Source organism: Carettochelys insculpta, chromosome 4, assembly GCF_033958435.1.
Source record: "Carettochelys insculpta isolate YL-2023 chromosome 4, ASM3395843v1, whole genome shotgun sequence".
Classification (NCBI taxonomy): domain Eukaryota; kingdom Metazoa; phylum Chordata; order Testudines; family Carettochelyidae; genus Carettochelys; species Carettochelys insculpta.
Genome location: NC_134140.1, coordinates 138197507 through 138215661, shown reverse-complemented (window position 1 = coordinate 138215661; position 18155 = coordinate 138197507). Strand labels below are relative to the sequence as shown.

General features: G+C 52.4%; 1 protein-coding gene across 2 annotated transcripts in view; it reads right to left on the bottom strand.

Moving 5' to 3' along the window:
• Nucleotides 1-4092: 4092 nt before the first annotated feature.
• The window catches only part of SRP72 (signal recognition particle 72), a 35810-nt gene continuing 21747 nt past the window's right edge, over nt 4093-18155 (bottom strand). Inside the window, exons 11-19 of one of the 2 annotated variants that reach the window (XM_074993935.1) lie at nt 17546-17618; nt 16445-16509; nt 15569-15664; nt 14085-14188; nt 13181-13258; nt 12374-12511; nt 11461-11498; nt 10042-10201; nt 4093-4357 (exon numbers count right to left, since the gene is read on the bottom strand). In XM_074993935.1, coding sequence (XP_074850036.1) covers nt 4177-4357; nt 10042-10201; nt 11461-11498; nt 12374-12511; nt 13181-13258; nt 14085-14188; nt 15569-15664; nt 16445-16509; nt 17546-17618 — 933 coding nt within the window. In that variant the 3' untranslated portion in view covers nt 4093-4176. Of the gene's footprint in view, nt 4358-10041; nt 10202-11460; nt 11499-12364; nt 12512-13180; nt 13259-14084; nt 14189-15568; nt 15665-16444; nt 16510-17545; nt 17619-18155 lie in introns of those variants that run through there. The other variant, XM_074993936.1, reaches the window with a different exon arrangement.

Sequence of the window (18155 nt, the reverse complement as noted above, 5' to 3'; positions counted from 1 at the left end):
GCATCAACTCTAGGTTTTATAACAGGCTACATGAAAAGCACAAGGGGGTACAAACTAAAATTTCACCACAAAAAGCTGTCAAGTAGCACTTTAAAAACTAGCAAAACAATTTGTTAGGTGATGAGCTTTTGTGGGGCAGACCCACTTCTTGGGCACGTCTACACTAGCCCCAAACTTTGAAATGGCCACACAAATGGCCATTTCGAAGTTTACTAATGAAGTGGTGAAATGCACGTTCAGCACTTCATTAGCATGCAGGCGGCCGCAGCACTTCGAAATTGACGCACCTCGCCCTGACAGGGCTTTTTTTCGAAAGGACCCTGCCTACTTCGAAGTCCCCTTATTCCAATGAACTGATGGGAATAAGGGGACTTCGAAGTAGGCAGGGTCCTTTTGAAAAGGAGCCCCGTGGGGACGAGCCAGGCAGCAGTGAGGCGCGTCAATTTCGAAGTGCTGCAGCCGCCCGCATGCTAATGAAGCACTGAATATGCATTTCAGCGCTTCATTTGTAAACTTCAAAATGGCCATTTGCATGGCCATTTCGAAGTTTGGGGCTAGTGTAGACGTAACCCTTGAGACCATAGTCAGACCAGAACAGACTGGTGTGGGTATGGTCTGAGGAAGTGGGTCTGCCCCAGGAAAGCTCATCACCTAATAAATTAGTTTGCTCATCTTTAAAGTGCTACTTGACAGCTTTTTGTTGTGATTGTCTATAGGAGGAGCACGGCTCCCTCTCTGTTAAAATTTCACAGTGACCTCTTCATAGTGCCCTCCACCCCATACACTGAAGTGGGAGTGCAATCTTTCCATTCCAATGCATTTACTTTATAAATTGTGATAAAAATGAAGGTCAGCAACAGTTCAGTCACAGCACACGCTGGCAGCCCCTGTCTAGAAAACTTACTTGGAGCTGCTTGTTTCCATTGCAATCACTTAGGTAGATACAGGAGGATTTAATAAACAGTTTTATTATGAAGCACACTGAGTAATAATTACTGTATGGGGCAGAGGGGAGAGCAACCACTGTGCATCTCTTCCCTTGACGAAGGGGAAAAGCTTATAAGCTTTCTCTGGATAAAACTTTTACAAAGAATAAGGCAGATTTCTTTGGCACTTTGATCCTCTGCGGCTGTGTTCCTGGGTACTGTCAGTGCTAACCCACTCTGCCTAGCCTGGGAGAGAACAAAGGCTCAGGCCCAGCAAGACAGTGGGGTGAGTGTAAGGAGAAGGCCTTTTTCTGTAGCCCTGTTGGAAAGCCTATGGCCTTCACCTGCAGCCAAATCAAAAGAGCAGCAGCCATTAGCAAAAAAGGAGGAAGTTCCATCTAAATTGCATTAGTGTGTAGTGTAATTTCAGGCTGTTATGGAGACCCTGTCCTAATAGCAACCACTGTCACCAGGTAAAGAAACCCAGTTCAAGATGGTTAAAGAAAACACATCTTAGTAGTCTTTAGTCTGGGGGGTTGTGAAAATGTCATTCCTTTATTCTCCATTATGGTCTCCACTTTTCCCCTAGCGTCTGCATGAGCTGTGTCTGCTTTGTAATTGTTTCAGACTGCTGCATAATTAATGTTGGTAGGTGTCAATCACTGCAGGTGGGGAATTATGATTGCTGAAATAAGCCGTTATAGTAGGTTAGGGTTGGTTAGTTAAAGGACTGGTTATAGTCTAGCTAAGCAGGATTCAAGTTTCACTGTATAAACTGGGATCTAAAACGAAGTTCTTTGGGAACCAACTCCTGGCCAGAGGTCCAAGATCAGAGCTGCCCTCAGTCCTGTCCCAGTGAGACTGTGAAGAAACTAGTGTTCCCCATCTGGACCTGACCCTGACTGACCATCAAGAAAAATTCATCTGCTTTACTGGGAGGGACAAGCATTGTCTGTCTAGCAAGACCATGCTGTTTTTGGTGACAGATGATAAAAAGTGATTAAGTAGGATATTACTTTGCGAGGTTCTTTCACTGGCAAAAGACCCAGAGAGTGTAAGGTTACAGTGGGTGAAGGGGGATGCTTATAGCGAAAGGGTTACACCTGAGCCTAGAAATAGGTGGGATGGGTACCCCCACAGCATGTGAATGACAAAGAATGTGTGCAGGTAACAGTGGGGTGCCCCAGCAGGCATGCAGGCTCACTGCCATGAGCAGCACATCCTGTGAAAACCCCAAGAGGATCCTTGTGAGAAAACCCACCACGACAATACTATCCTTAGAATTGCATTCCATTTTGAAAGCATCAGAACCTTTCCTTTCATGAAATGCGTGGCGGTTCCAGCATCTCACCTCAGTATCAAAACATCGCACTCCCCAGCAGGGCAGGACAGCTGCTCTCTGCCTAGCTCTGCGGGGGACAGCCCAGTCCTAGCACACAACCTCCTCCTGCCCCTCACCCACAGCAACTGGGTGGGTGACACGGACGTCAACACTGGCAGGACACCGTCAAAACTCACCGAGCCCAAGCGGAGTCGTTCAAATACAGCCGTCACTGTCTTGGGGGGTGGCTTAAGTTCACTGCGCCTGACAAGATGGCAGTTTTGGAACCCATCTTCTGACTGTCCTAGAATTCACAGCTGTGACCAGAGTGAACGTTACTGTGTGTTACAATCATTCTTCAGCGTTCGAGGCAGAGAAAGGCCTGTGAGAGCTGCAGCAATTTCTAACACTGCATTCATGTTCGTTTGGTAAGAAGTAACGGCGCTTCATGCAGCTACCCCTGCTACTCTCAGCCCATTCCAGTGTGCTGTGCAGAACACTAACACAGAAATGAGGGTGTCTGCCCCATCTGCCTGCCATCCAAAGCACACCACCACTTGGTCTTGGAGCCAGCTGCTTCTAGAAAATGCCGTGCCAGCACACAGGCTTCCTTTTCTCTCTTGACTGTTGCCACCTGTTAGCAATCGCCAAGCAACTGCTGTTTGGCCCTTTCTGGTACTCTGACTGTAGCTCATTAACACAGGAGCCATGTGCACCTACCATGATGAGGTAAGATGGGGCAACAGCTGTGACTGAGGACTCAAAAGCAGAGTGTGACATGCTAGTAGCTGGAAATTCCAGTACCAGTATTCCCCTACTTATGGTTTTTGTCTGAAGGGCTCCAGGAATTTCTGCTACTGGTCAGAAATCTTCTTCCTGTGCCATGCAATAAATCTAACTGCATCTAACTGCAGCCCACAGACCCCGAGGCCCTTGGTGCACCAGTCTATATGCAGTGTGCTGCCTGGGCAGGCCATATGGGGCTGGGAGACCCAGCTATTTCAGTCATGTACCATTAATGGCTACCGCATGTGGAGGAAGCGAGACTCCTGTCTCTCCTAGCAGGCTGGAGAAAGCTTAACATGCAGAGGTGCCATGCCCAGGATTCCCAAGAGCCAGGCTCCTGTGCTCCTGTCTTTGCAAGGAGCTGAGTGTTGGCTGTGAAGCTTTTGGTGCACTACGCGCCCCAGATGGACTGGGCTGGCACAGGAATGTGCATTGGTAAGACCGCACGCGGCATCCTCTGTGAGGCATGGTACACCTGGAACCTGGAAGGCTCAGGCAGTGCTGCACAAGGCCGCTAATGGCAGCATTCTCACTAGCTCCATCCAGTGAGAGGAAATCAAAGCCACCAGACAGCACAGAAGGTGCCACAGGTCACCTGCAGCTTGCCCAGGAAGCCCAGGCAACCTCAGATTGTTCTTAACTAGTGTGTGAAAGAGGGACTCTGCACAGCTCCAGCCACAAATGGAGTGACAAGAAAGGTGCCCTTCCACCATGCAACCTCCATGCAGCAGCCCAGAGGCTGCCCTCCTGTCATCCAGGTGAGGGAGCAGGGGCCCATGGGGAAGCCAATAATGTGGCATGTTTGCCAAGACTTGTCACTCCAGCTGGTTCTCTGCTGTAACCAGGACTGGGGAAATGCCCCACATTCTGGGTATGGACACACTGGAAAGGGACAGTGCATCTTCCATCACCTCCTGCTCCCTGATAACAGCTGAGGGCAGCAGCAGGCCACAAAAGCAGTGGGATGGGCAGAGGAAAAGCTTCGCTTCCCTTCCCTTCCACTGCAGCGGAAACGAGCCCAGGAGGAACCTTTTCCAGACAGTGACTTTGTGCAGCATCTCACATTCTGACCTTTATTCTGCTCTCAGCCTCTACAGCAGCAAGCACCAGGCCCTCACCCATCCAGATCGGCACCCGCCCTTATCACCAGCCTCCTTTGCCTCCTTTCTTCTTCTTCTGCTGCTGCTTCTTCTTGGTTGCTGCAGCACCAGCGGGTTTCTGGTGCCGGGGAGGGATCATGTTACTCGTGGCTGCGGAGGACATGGCCGTGGTGCTGCCAGGCCGGGGAGAGGTAGGCGGGCTGCTTGCAGTCTTGCTGGCGTCCCTACAGGGTTAGAAGTTGCTGTGTTAGAAACCCTTCCAGAACTGGGAACTTACCCCCTCCAGCAGAGATGTTCGAGCGTCTTCCCCTCCCTTGCCCAGAACAGAAATGGAAGATAAATTGATTTATGCCACAAACGATGAAAGAGGAACTGGCCTTTTGTCCAGGGGATGTGCTTTTAGAGCTGCGGAATTAAAGCCCAACACCTGAAGTGACACCCACTGCCAAGGTCATGGCTACATTATTCAGAGACAGTAGAAAGCTCGTGCCGCAGGAAACACAGACTAGTGGCACAAGGCTTTAAACTAGATTCATCGGGGGAAGGTGACAAGCCCTGAGGTAAGTGGGGAAGGAGGAAGGAACAATCAAGTGTGTTTCCTGGGTGAAGAGGAGAAAGTGGGCCAGTCAGCCACTCCTCTAAGATGCTTGTACACTAATGCCAGAAGCCTGGGGAACAAACAGGAAGAATTAGAGGCCCTGGCACAGTCAAAGACGTACGAGGTGGTTGGAATAACGGAGACTTGGTGGGACAATTCACATAACAGGAGCACGGCCATGGAAGGGTATAAACTGTTTAGGAAGGACAGACGGGAGAAAAGGAGGAGGAGTTGCGCTCTGTGTGAGGGAGCAGTATGATAGCTCAGAGCTCCAGTATAAGGAGGGAGGAAAACCAGTTGAGTGAGTGTCTTTGGGTTAAGCTCAGAGGCGGAAGTAACAGAGGTGATGTTGTAGTTGGTGTCTGCTATAGACCGCCAGTTCAGGGAGATGAGATGGATGAGGCTAAGTGAAGCTTCCAAATCACAGGCCCTGCTTCTCATGGGAGACTTGAATCATCCGGACATTTGTTGGGAGACCAATACATCTGCACACAGACAATCCAGGAAGTTTTTGGAGAATGTTGGGGATAACTTCTTGGTGCAAGTGCTGAAGGAACTGACCAGGGGCCGTGCACAACTTGACCTGCTGCTCACAAGCAGGGAAGAACTGGTAGGAGAAATAGAAGTGGGAGGAAACCTAGGCTGCAGCAACTATGAGATCGTAGATTTCAGGACCTGGACAAAAGGAAGAAGGATAAGCATTAACACAAACCCTTGATTTCAGAAGAGCAGACTTGGACTCCCCGAGGGTAATAATGGGCAGAATCCCCTGGGAAACTAAGATGAAAGGGAAAAGAGTTCAAGAGAACTAGCAGTATTTTAAAGGCACAGGAACAAACCGTCCCGCGGCATAGTAAGAAATGCAAACATGGTAGGCAACCAGCTTGGCTTAACGGGGAAATCCTTAGTCAGCTTCAACTCAAAAAAGACACATACAAGAAATGGAAACGTGGACAGTTGACTAAGGAGGAGTATAAACATATGGCTGAAGAATGCTGGGCAGTAATCAGGAAAGCAAAAGCACAATTGGAACTGCAGCCAGCAAGGGATGTGAAGAGTAACAAGGTTATCAGAGGTGGTGTGGGGCCATTACTGGATGAGGGAGGTAACCTAGTGACAGATGATGAAGGAAAACCTGAAGTACTCAATGCTATTTTTTGCCTCAGTCGTCACAGACGAAGTCAACTTCCACATGATGGTCCTAGACAATGAAGTATGGGAAGCTGGAGGGCAGACATCTGTGGGGAAGGAAAAAGTTCTGAGCTAGCTAGAAAACAAAATTTACGCAAATCCATGGGTCTGGATTCAATGCACCCGAGGGTACTGAGGGAATTGGCAGAGGTCATTGCTGAACCTTCGGCCATCACCTGTGAAGGCTCTTGGAGACTGGGGGAGATACCAGATGACTGGAAAATGGCAAACATAGTGCCCATCTTTTAAAAAGAAAAGGAGGATAATCCAGAGAACTATAGACCCATCAGCCTTACCTCAATCCTTGGGAAAATAATGGAGGGAATCCTCAAGAAATCCATTTTGGAGCACTTGGAAGAGGGGAAAGTGATCAAAAGTAGCCAACATAGATTCACCAGGGGCAAGTCCCGCCTGACCAATCTGATTAGCTTCTATGACGAGGTAACAAGCTCTGTGGACATGGGGAAGTCAGTGGATGTGATGTACCTTGACTTCAGCAAGGCTTTTGATACGGTCTCCCACAACATTCATGTCCATAAATTAAGGAAATATGGATTAGATCCTTGGACTATAAGATGGAGAGAAAGCTGGCTTGAGGGTCGGGTCCAATGGGTAGTGGTCAATGGCTCAATATCTGGATGGTGGTCAGTTTCAAGCAGAGAGCCGCAAGGCTCAGTTCTGGGGCCGGTGTTATTCAACATCTTTATTAATGACCTGGATGGAGGGACTGGATTGCACCCTCAGCAAGTTTGCGGATGACACAAAACTAGGTGGAGAAATTGATACATTGGAGGGTAGAGAGAGAATCCAGAGTGACCTGGATAAATTGGAGGACTGGGCCAAAAGAAATCTGATAAGGTTCAACAAGGAGAAGTGTAGAATCCTGCACCTGGGGTGGAAGAATCCCAAGCATTGTTACAGGCTAGGGACTGACTGGCTCAGCAGCAGTACAATGGAAAGGGACCTAGGGGTTATGGTGGATGAAAGGCTGGATATGAGTAAACAGTGTAGCCAAGAAGCCTAACGACATACTGGGGTGCACTAGGAGGAGCATTTCCAGCAGATCTAGAGAAGTAGTTATTCCCCTCTACTCAGCACTGATGAGGCCACATCTGGAATATTGTGTCCAGTTTTGGGCCCCCCAGTATAAAAAGGATGTGGATTTTCTGGAGCAGGTTCAGCAAAGGGCAACAAAAATGATTAAGGGTCTGGAGCACAGGACCTCTGAGGATAGGCTGAGGGATTTGGGTTTGTTTAGTTTACAAAAGAGAAGACTTAGGGGTGATTTAATAGCAGCCTTCAACTTCCTGAAGGGGAGCTCTAAAGAGGAGGGTGAGAAACTGTTCTCAGTGGTGTCAGATGGCAGAACAAGGAGCAATGATCTGAAGTTGAAGAGGGAGAGGTGTAGGTTAGATATTAGGAAAAACTACTTCACCAGAGAGTGGTGAAGCATTGGAATGTGTTGCCTAGAGAAGTGGTGGATTCTCCATCCCTAGAGGATTTTAAGTCCCAGCTGGACAAGGTCCTAGCTAGGATGACCTAGTGGGGGTTGATCCTGCTTGAAGCAGGGTGCTGGACTATATGACCTCCTGAGGTCTCTTCCAGCCCTGTGACCCTGTGAAAGCTGACAGCAGCCAGGTGTTGCTGTTCTCTTGCCAGTGCTGTTGGGGGAGTTTTGTTTCTCAGACCCTCCAGTTGAGAGCACTGTGGTCTGGCTCAGCACACAAGCATTATGGAGTTCACCGGAAACAATCTCAGTTAGCCCAGGAGCACTAAAGAGATTGGCACCCTAGCCCAGGCGAACCCCAGCCAGCAACATGCTGGTTCCGAACAAGAACACTGCATGTCAGAAGAACAGCACAGGCTTGTAATGACAAACTCTGGGCAGAAGGGAGCTTTTCAGCCCAAACCTCACATAGCATAACCACCTGCTTGTTCCCTGATGACAAAGTGCCAGAAAAATAAAACAAAAACAAAGCTTTCAGTTCACACCACCGAGAAAACCTGTACAGACCCATTTCAAAACGCATACCATTAGAACTGATACGTAACAACGTATATCACAATCACAAAACCACAAGCCACTGGGTTCTGCTAAGCTTCCACCCCCAGAGCCTGTGGTTTGCAAAGGGCCGTAACTGCTGCACTAACTCACCAGCATGCAATCTGAGCCACGGCCAACTTGTTCAGATGCCATATGGCTTATGATGAACTACAACTCCCATTTCTTCTCCTGCTATTGATAGCTGGAGAGCTTCAATCCTTCCTCAAGTAATTAGCAACACAAAGAATTGCTGTAGCCAAGGCCCATATTGTACACACACGTGATGAGAGAGATAATTCAGTCCACCCCAGGGGGGCCACAAAGAAAGAACATAAGAATGCCCATACTGGGTCAGACCGAAGGTCCATCCAGCCCAGCATCCTGTATGCCGACAGTGGCCAGTGCCAGGTGCCCCAGAGGAGGTGAACCGAAGAAAATGATCAAGTGATTTGTCTCCTGCCATCTGTCTCCAGCCTTTGACTAAAGGCTAGGCACCATACTTTACCCTTGGCTAATAGCCATTTATGGACCTAACCTCCAAAAATTTATCAAGCTCTTTTTCAAACTCTGTTAGAGTGCTGGCCTTCACAGCCTCCTCCGGCAAGGAGTTCCACAGGCTGGCTGTGCGCTGTGAAGAAAAATTTCCTTTTATTAGTTTTGAACCTACTACCCATCAATTTCATTTGGTGTCCCCTAGTTCTTGTATTATGGGAACCAGTAAATAACTTTTCAATATTCACTTTCTCCACACCATTCATGATTTTATATACCTCTATCATATCACCCCTCAGTCTCCTCTTTTCCAGGCTGAAAAGTCCCAGTCTCTCTAGCCTCTCCTCATACGGGACCCTTTCCAAACCCTTAATCATTTTAGTTGCCCTTTTCTGAACTTTTTCTAATGCCAGTATATCTTTTTTGAGGTGAGGAGACCACATCTGCACGCAGTACTCAAGATGTGGGTGTACCATAGTTTTATATAGGGGAAGCATGATATTCTTCATCTTATTCTCTATCCCTTTTTTAATTATTCCTAACATCCTATTTGCTTTACTGACTGCTGCTGCACACTGCGTGGGTGTTCAGAGAACTATCCACTATAATTCCAAGATCCTTTTCCTGATCAGTTGTATCTAAATTTGCCCCCATCACATTGTATGTATACTTGGGGTTATTTTTCCCAGTGTGCATTACCTTACACTTACCCACATCAAATTTCATTTGCCATTTTGCTGCCCAACCACTCAGTTTGCTGAGATCTTTTTGAAGTTCTTCACAATCTACTTTGGTTTGACTATCCTGAACAACTTGGTATCATCTGCAAACTTTAATTACTGGAAAAGTTGCAGCAGCTCTACCATTAGCCTAAGTCCAAGGCGATAAGGCTGGTCAGGCCTCGTGTCCCAAGCTTCTGTTGTCAGGAACTGGGAAGGGGCCACAGGGCGACTCACTCAGGTATTACCTGTTCCGTCCACTCCCTCTGGGGCACTTGGCACTGAGGCCTCTGGCTGCAGACAGGAGACTGGGCTAGATGGACCTCTGGCCCGACCCCATATGGCTGCTGTTTTGCCCTGGTGTACAACTCACCAGCCACGTGTGCCTATGTGATTGGCTGAGCATCGCCAGCTGGCTTGAACAATGAACACACTGGATGTTGTGGTTCTCAGGCAATTCTTTCTACCAGTGGTTTTCCCCAGTTGCCACTGGATAAGGACGTTTCACTTTCTGTACCCAAGTGCTCCTCGTTCAGCTGCAAGCTGTAGCAGAACTCCTGTTTAACGACTGATGCAGCTCTGCCAGTGAGAACTTTCTACATTATAGCCAGTCCCACTGGTCTGGTGCACCCCAGACTCATGCCACACGTGGACAATGTGCTCGGTTTAAAACAACTACAGCCACAGTCCCTGCCCTGGGCCGCTGCCAACATGCAGGGCACACCCATCCGACTCAGAGCACAGGGGAGAACCAGAGGACGAGCCTCACTGGGCTCAGTGGGCACCATCTGAGCTGCAGCTGAGGAGCACTGGGTACCAAAGGCACGGTGCAATTACACAGCCCCCCGTACAAACCCTACTCACAGCTCAGACGTGCCAGCCGTCGTCGCTCCCTGGGTCCCCTTTCCAATCTGATCCTTCTTTTTGCCCTTCTTCCTGCCGCGATAGTAGGAGCGCTCTCGCATCGGCAGCCACCGCTCAGGGTCTGGGGTCACCTTGGGGTCATAGTTCTTGGGCAGCTTTCCTGCACAGCATGCAGCAGAAGAGAAGAGTCCATGTCACATGGCATGGGGAGGGAAAACCTCGCGCATCAGTATGGCATTTGGGCAAGAGGAATTGTTCCATCTCTCGCCCACCTGGGATGCTGTGCTCACAGAATCCTTTCAGGGAAATTCTCTGGCCTGTGTCCTACAGGGCCCAGGCTAGATCCATCTGGCCTTAGGGTCTGTTACTATTAAACTGAAGCCCACCAGGTGTGCAGGGATGAATGAAGCTCCTCTCGGCGGCACAGCCGCACGCTAGCGCACGCGGGCGGCTTTCCCCTCTCGGTGGCACAGCCGCACGCTAGTGCACGCGGGCGGCTTTCCCCCCGGGCGGCTTTCCCCTCTCGGCGGCACAGCCGCGCGCTAGTGCACGCAGGCGGCTTCCCCCCCTGCTGGCACAGCCGCACACTAGTGCACGCGGGCGGCTTTCCCCTCTCGGCGGCACAGCCGCACATTAGCGCACACGGGCGGCTTTCCCCTCTCGGCGGCACAGCCGCACATTAGCGCACACGGGCGGCTTTCCCCTCTCGGCGGCACAGCCGCACACTAGCATACACGGGCGGCTCCTCCCCCCCCCCGTTAGCACAGTTGCGGCTTCCCCCCCACCCCCCGTTAGCACAGTCGCACACTAGCTCACACGGGCAGCTTTCCCCTCTTGGCAGCACAGTTGCGTGCTAGTGCACACGGGCAGCTTTCCCCCCCGCTACCACAGTCGCGCGCTTGCGCACATGGGCGGCTTTCCCTAGGACATACTTGCAGGAAACAACGTTTGTAAATCAAAGCAGCTTTGGTTTGTTTAGAGTCCGATCCTGTGAGATGTCAAGTGCCTGCGATTACCACTGAAGCAGAAGGGAGCAGAGAGGTGGCTCAGGCCTGGCCACTTTGCATTTCATACTGACCTCGGAGCTGGGGTCGAGAAACAGGACGAGGCAGGTCACAGGCAGGCAGCGCAGTGACCGGGGTAAGGGAAGGCGAGTATCAGCCATCTGTCATTCCTTAGAGGAGGCGGTTTAAAGGCTAGAAGTGGGATTTCCAAAACCATCGAACCCGCCATGGGAATGAGGGACTCAGCATGGACGGACTGCGGGCACTTAACTCCTCCAAAAACACAGCCTGGGACTTGCACGCTCTTCTGAGCCCTCTGGCCAGGGGGCTTTAAGCCCATTACTGGGGAAGGGGAAAGTGCACAGACTATGGCCATCAGGAGAGTGAAGGCATCGAGCAAACACGCGCAGCTCACCCTTCTTTTTCTTCTTCTTTTTCTTCACGTCCCCCTGCCTAGAAGGGAAAGGAGCAGAAAGAAGAGCACAGTGACATGGCGGGTCCCCAGAACACATGGCACGCCCAGAGCAAGGATGGGAAGCAAGAGACTAGCTCGTCATGCAAAGATGGGAATGGGGAAGGAGGAAAGAACACCAGCCTTAGAGACCCGCTCTAATCCCCAAAGCAGCGGCTCTCCACTCACCTCCTGACAGACCTGGACACACAGGCACCAGCTCTGTTGGGTACTGAGCACCCAACAACAGCCCCCTTGCCAGCTCCGCCCAATGCTTTCTGCCTGCCCACAGGCACCATGGATCCACCCCAGGCCTCCCACCCACACTGAGCTACTGGGGGAAGCAGAGGAACAAAGAAGTGGCGGCTTGCAGGGGAAGCGGCAGGGCGGGAGCGGGATGAGGGTGGGGCACTGGGAGCAAAGGGCGGAGTGGGGGCACAAGCAGAGCCAGGGTCATGCCCCCTAGCACCTTTGCAAGTTGATACCTCTGCCTGGAGTCCTGCTCCCAGAACCCCCCGCTCCCTTCTCCCAGCTCAATGGTTCACTCTGCAGCCCACCAGCAAACCTCTGCGTGGCAAGCACAGGAACCCGTGCGCGGGAAGGTCCCCCAGAGTCAGCCTAGCTCACGCTAATGGTGTGCATGGCTCTGGCTTCACAGGGGTCTTGCTGCCCATCTCTGCGCTGCTCACAGGGACACGGCTTTTATGTCCCAGAGCCCGGCGGTACCCAGTCTCTGGGGGACAGCCTGCTTTTCGACAGCTCCGTCCACCTGCAGGGCAGCTGCAGAATCAGGCTGCAGGCTCCAGGGCAAGCTACCCAGCACAGCTTCCTCCCACTGGCCCCCGGAAGGGAACGACAGGCGAGAGACCTCTTTTACCCTTGCTCCTTCTGCTGGTTCTCTCCCGTCAGCTTTCCGCCTTTCTTCCGAACATACGTCGCCCCAGGGGAGTTTTCCAGCGCCTCCACGTCTACTTTCAAAGACATCGAGTCTGATGACGGCAAGTGTTTGCTAAGGCTGCGGAGGGGCCAGAGCTCAGGAATGGAAACAAGTGCATTCAGCAGAGAGCCATAGGGGAGGCACCAGTGTATGTCCAACCCCCATCTCATCCTAGGGCATTAGCCAGAAGCTCTGAGCCACATACAGAGTGACTTAGTGGAGAGGGCAACAGAGTGGGACTCAGACACCTGGGCTCCAACCCTCACTTTGCCGTGGGCTGCTGGGTAAGCTTGGACCAGTCACTCCCTTTCTACATGCCGGTTTCCCTTGTCCGTACAAGGGGGTGAGGACTGCAGCCTCCTCTGGGGAGCACAGTTACAGCCCAGAGTACGAATTATGCCAAATGTTTGGTGGGAAAGTACACCACACTCCCACTATAGAACAAAACCACACAGCAACAGCTGGCTCACGGGGCTCACTTCGCTCATCAACACCGCTGGTTGGGGGGGGAGAGGATTCCAAAGCCCTCGGGGAGTGAGGCACCCAATTCCTACGAGACGTAAGTAGCAGCCGGGTACCCAGCTTATGCAGGCACTCCTGAAAAGTTTGCCCTTCCCGTGGCATTGCGCCCTGACCCTCCCACTCCGACCCAGAGTCCTGAGGCACCTCGCAAATACCTAACACTCAGGGCACCGAAGGGACAGCCACCCCCCTACCCGCCAGCCCACTGCCCACCACAAAGGATACACCTTGGCCTTCTCAGGGTCAACGAGGGAGTATGCAGAGATGAGCTGGGCCAGAGTATGAATGTCTGTGGGGTTTTGCCTTGAAGAGAAGAGGAGGAACATCCTGCAGTTGGCCTTACTCTACAGACAGCAGACGAGTCCAGAGTGTGCGCTGCAGCCAACCCCACAGCTCAGCCTGGCTAACACGGGGCAGGGGCTGTAAGAGGCCTGATGTTTGAACAACAGTAGGCAGGGCATTCTCTGCCAAGCACCCTGAGTGGCCTCTCCATGCAACCATGCCGCTGCCAACAACCCTGGAAAGCTACAGCCTGATTTCACTCCTCTTACCCATTTTCTTATTCTGATCTTTTTTAACTGATGTCAGATTTTTTATTTAAAGGTGGTGCCTATGTAAATCTTCCACCCCTCGGAAACCCCAAGCTGCCCCTGCTTCTCTCCTCAATTAGCTGAGCGTGCACAGACAGGCTGACTTCTCTATGGTACAACAGGAGAGAGAGCTGCAGATCAGAGGCTCAAACATGCCTGCCCCACAGAGAGCCATGGGGTCACATGACTTTCAGACTCGGACTGGGAGCTGGCTGGGGACAGAAGACATGGCATCCACTAGGAGAGACACAGCTCCCTCCCAGACATAATGCATAAGCACCCACAAGAGACGGAGAGCTGCTCCTGCCCATGGCAGGGGTAGGCCTGCTGTAGCCGTTACTTACTCCCAGGGATGGGGCAAGGAGCACAGCTTTGACCAGAAACCCCTTCCTACTGTCTAAATGCACGAATCAGAGCCCACCAAAATGCTAGCAGATGTCATCTGGCTCCAGAACCTCTAGGCCCACCCAAGTTTCAGTGCCCAAAACAGCTCAGGTCCAGAAGGAAACCAGCACACCCATCCCCTTTCCTGCACTAACTTCCACAGCTCCTCCAGATCGCTGATCGCTTCCTTCTTCCGTCCATACTTCAGCTTGAAGTTGGCCGCTTCCCTTATCAGCAACAGGTGAACTGGAGACTTTGGCTGCAAGTCACAAAGTTCTCCAATGAGGACACATTTGGCAGCCTTTAGCGTTCAGCTACACGGCTGCTCTGCTCCCTGAGGTGACTAGAGACTGGCTCACACTAATGTGCCTGGGCCAGTCAACATTCCCCACCCAGGCAATCCGGAAGGGGACTGAGCTGCTGGAATCTTTACCCATTCCTGGGGGAAAAGGCTTCACCCTGCCTGTGTGCAGGTGCGGCAAACCACTGCCCATGCTGCAGGGGGCTGGGAAAGCAGATGTGCTGCCAGCTCACTACTACCGTACACAGGCTGCTGCTACCTAATACTCAGGCCTGCGTTACCTCCTGCAAACACCACTATGAGCCTCTTGCTGCTGGCTCGTGCAGAAGAGGGTGAGTCAGCTGGTTTTGTGTCATGCGTTTCCCAGCAGCATTGGCAGGACTGCAACTCCCCCACGCACACAGCTCTCATGCTCTCTCCCCGCCACTTCACACCAGGCTTCCCTAGCACAACCCACCCCTGGTTTCAAGAGCCCTCACCCCTCAGAGCAAGCTCCAGCTCCTCTGCCTGGCGCTTACCCCACACAGCTACTAACCCTGCCCGCCGCCTGCCGTCAACAGAACGTGGGGAGGGGTGACATTAGGAAGGGGACAGGCCTTTCGGCCAGTGTCTGACAATCACGTAAAACCAAGTCATCTACGGCTCTTGTTTACGTGCAACCTGCAGCGACAGCCTCGTTCAGGCCATCAGCAACTTCCGCAGGCAGTGTCTATGGCACTGGAGCACTTCCCATGGGGCAGGCACGTCTTCCAGCAAGTCACTGTTTGCTGAAATCACTGCTACAGACAGCCTCAAAAGACCCAGGTTCTGGGAACTCCTTACAGAGCTCCCAATGGCCCCTCACCGTGCCCGTCAGACAGCCTGGCGCCCAATGAACGGACTACAGCTGGGAGAAGAGGGGGTGTTGGGACCCCCTTGGAAACTCTGCTGCTCAAGCTGTTCCTTCCCATCCAGCGCACACAGCCCACAGACTGCTGCCCTTCCTGCAGCAGCATGGGAAGCAGAGCAAAAGCAAGAGCCCAACGCTAGCCCAGGGTATCTACAACCTGACAGGCATGGGGAGGGCTGGAGGAGTCTGCCACATCTCCATCCTGCAGCAGCCTGGCCAGAGGTCCCAGTGCCAAACCTGGCACAAGCAGCGCATCACCCGGGGCGGGGAGACAAGGAGCCAAATGCCCCCGCAGCATCTCATCAGATGCAGGCAAGGAGACCACCTCTGACCATGCTCCTCTCCGGTCCATGGACAGTAGGAGCAGGAACAGCTGGTTCCCAGCAAGTCAGGAAGGGACAGAAAATAGCTACAACTCTCACATGCATTGTCTGCCCTGATCCACTTGCCTGGTTTTCCTGGTACCACTGGATCGCTTGTGTGAAGACTTCAATAGCACTGTCAATGTCTTCCTCATGGCTGTACATCGTCACTAATGCCGACACCTGCAAGGCCCAGTAACAGTCACTGCACAGCCCAGGGACGGGAGGGACTTGCAAGGGATCATTTCATGGCACCACAAGAAGTGCTGGGAAAAAAGGAATGGAACAAAACTGCTCCAATGGAATTTTAGAAGCAGCAGCAGCAACTGCCGCCCCCGGGCTTGTCGTGCCCAGCACAGGGAGGAAGTTACCGCAGTGGTCGAAATAGCACAGCTCTCAATGGAGGGTGAGGGAAGAGAAATCAAGGACTCCCATGCTGTGCTCAGTCAGACAGGTGCTCACAGCTGCTGGGGCCCTGTGGGAGGTGGAAGATCTAATGACACCAGCTCCTCCCAGCTCCCCACTACTAACTGCCACACAGAACATTCAAAACGCAGCCAATACCTTCCCAACAACACTACTTACTGGACAAGCAACTGCTGTGGCTGCATGGGCCTGTGGGAAGGGGAGGCAGGTCCATGCAGCTGTGACCAAAGGGAAACTGCACACTGAGGGCAAGGCTGGGGACTCCTGATGCTAGTTATGACCCGTTGGCTGGCTGGCTTTTGCCAGCAGGGGCTAAAGGTCTGGCATCTCCTGGGAGGTGTAATGTGTGCATTGACCATCTCAGCAGCCAAGCCCAGACATGCCAGGAGGCCGGATGACTGACAGACCAATGCTGGGCACCCAGACCCAACTCAGCCCCGGGAGAACTCAGAAGCCAGGCACAATGACAGAGCATGAAAAGGACAAAGGGCCCTGGCTGACAGTATACCGGGATGCTGCCTGTTAATGAACACTCACCATGCCTGGCTTATGCTTCAGCTCTTCTATACTCCGCAAGATGATGCATGCTTTGGTGACGCTGCCTTAGAGAAAGAAGGGAAGACAATGCACTTTAACCTACGCAGCAATGCTTCCCTGCCCGCTGCGGCCCTGGGCAAATTGGCATGTCAACCAGCCAGCATGCTCCTGCTAGCAGGCCAGCTGCTGAACAGTGCTTTCAGCAACCAGTAAAACATCAATCGCTGGCTGAGGGCAGTCCCAGCAGCGCTCTTCTCAGCCTCAGCAGCCTTTTCAGCAGTCCCTGCCCTGCTGGGCTCCCCACCCAGGTTTCCAGCACGTCCAAAGCCACAGCTGCCGCAGCACACAAAGGTTTACCCCCACCTCGAACACCAGGAGCCAGGGGGTTGAGGCCCAGGGCACTCCCCTGCCAGAGGGGACGGAGCACCAGGAGCCGGGAGTGGAGGACAATTACAATCCCTCCTCCAGCAACTCTACTCCGACACCAGGAAGGAAGGTGCAGCCTGGGCCCAGAACTGACCAAGGTGATGTGTACACTACAGCAACCCTTTGAAAGGCCATCTCCTAGAAGATCTCTTCCAAAACCACTTCTTTCAACAGAGCGTGTCCACACAGCCCGTTCTTTCAACAGAGCGGCTACGGATGGAAAATCCCGGCACCCTGAGGACCGACCGCTCTTTTCCGGGGGGGGGGGAAGAGAGAGGAGGGAGGAGAAAGGCTCCCAGGGAATTTGCACATGTTTTTTCTAAAAAAATCATTTGGAAAATGGCACTCTTCCTCAGGCAGGAGCAGAAGAGGCCACTGGAAGAAGTGCTGCGAAAGAATGCATTTTGTTGGTAGATGCTCTGCTGAATTTTTCAGAAAACTCGTCCGTGTAGACGTAGCCCAAGAGAAAAACAGCTCTGGCCAAAGCAGAGGACAGCTTGCATTGAGTGCAGTGCTTCTAACCCCGCGTGGGGTGGAGCTGCCCTGCTGGGACTGACAGCAGCAGGAGGCTGCCCTCGCTCCTGGCCCTCTGGACACTTAGACAAGTGACAAAGGTGGGGGGGGGTGTTATCTACCATTAAATGAGCACTTCCCAACACAAAGGGGCACTGGTACCTTGAGCGATTTTCAGCTGGGCCATTGTCAGCTTGATCTGCGCCGCGTGGGCAGGGCTCTGCTCCGCAAAGTCCTGAGAGCAAGAGACACCAGGGCACCTGAGCATGGTCATAGGCACACAACACCAGCCTCAGCACAGACCTGCTTTGAAACCAACCCCAAAAGAACACTTCCACTGGCCATGTGACCAGCCAGGGAGGAAGGGAGCCAGCTCATGTAATCCCACCCCACGCAGTGTGCAGCCGGCACCCCTCCCATGGTGCCACCCCTGACACAAGCCCCCCAGGGCACAGCAGCATGCCAAGTGACACTCAATACCATGCCCCAGGCCTTGCCTACAAAAGGGAGCTACCCAGTTAAGTCAGGCAATCAGCAGGAAGTGCCATGCAAACACAACTGCAGCTTAAAGAACTTATTTCAGGCTAAAAGACCATTAGGAACAGGACGCTCAGAACACCAAAGTGTCCGCAAGTCTTTGGCGCCAGCCAAACGCCCATTTACAGTAAAGCAGTGCAACCTGTGCATGCAGACAAGGCCTGGGAAGGCTGAGAAAGGACTGTGGGATGAGAGGCCAGGAGAAGTGAAGTCCTGCCCTCCAGAGGGGCACAGC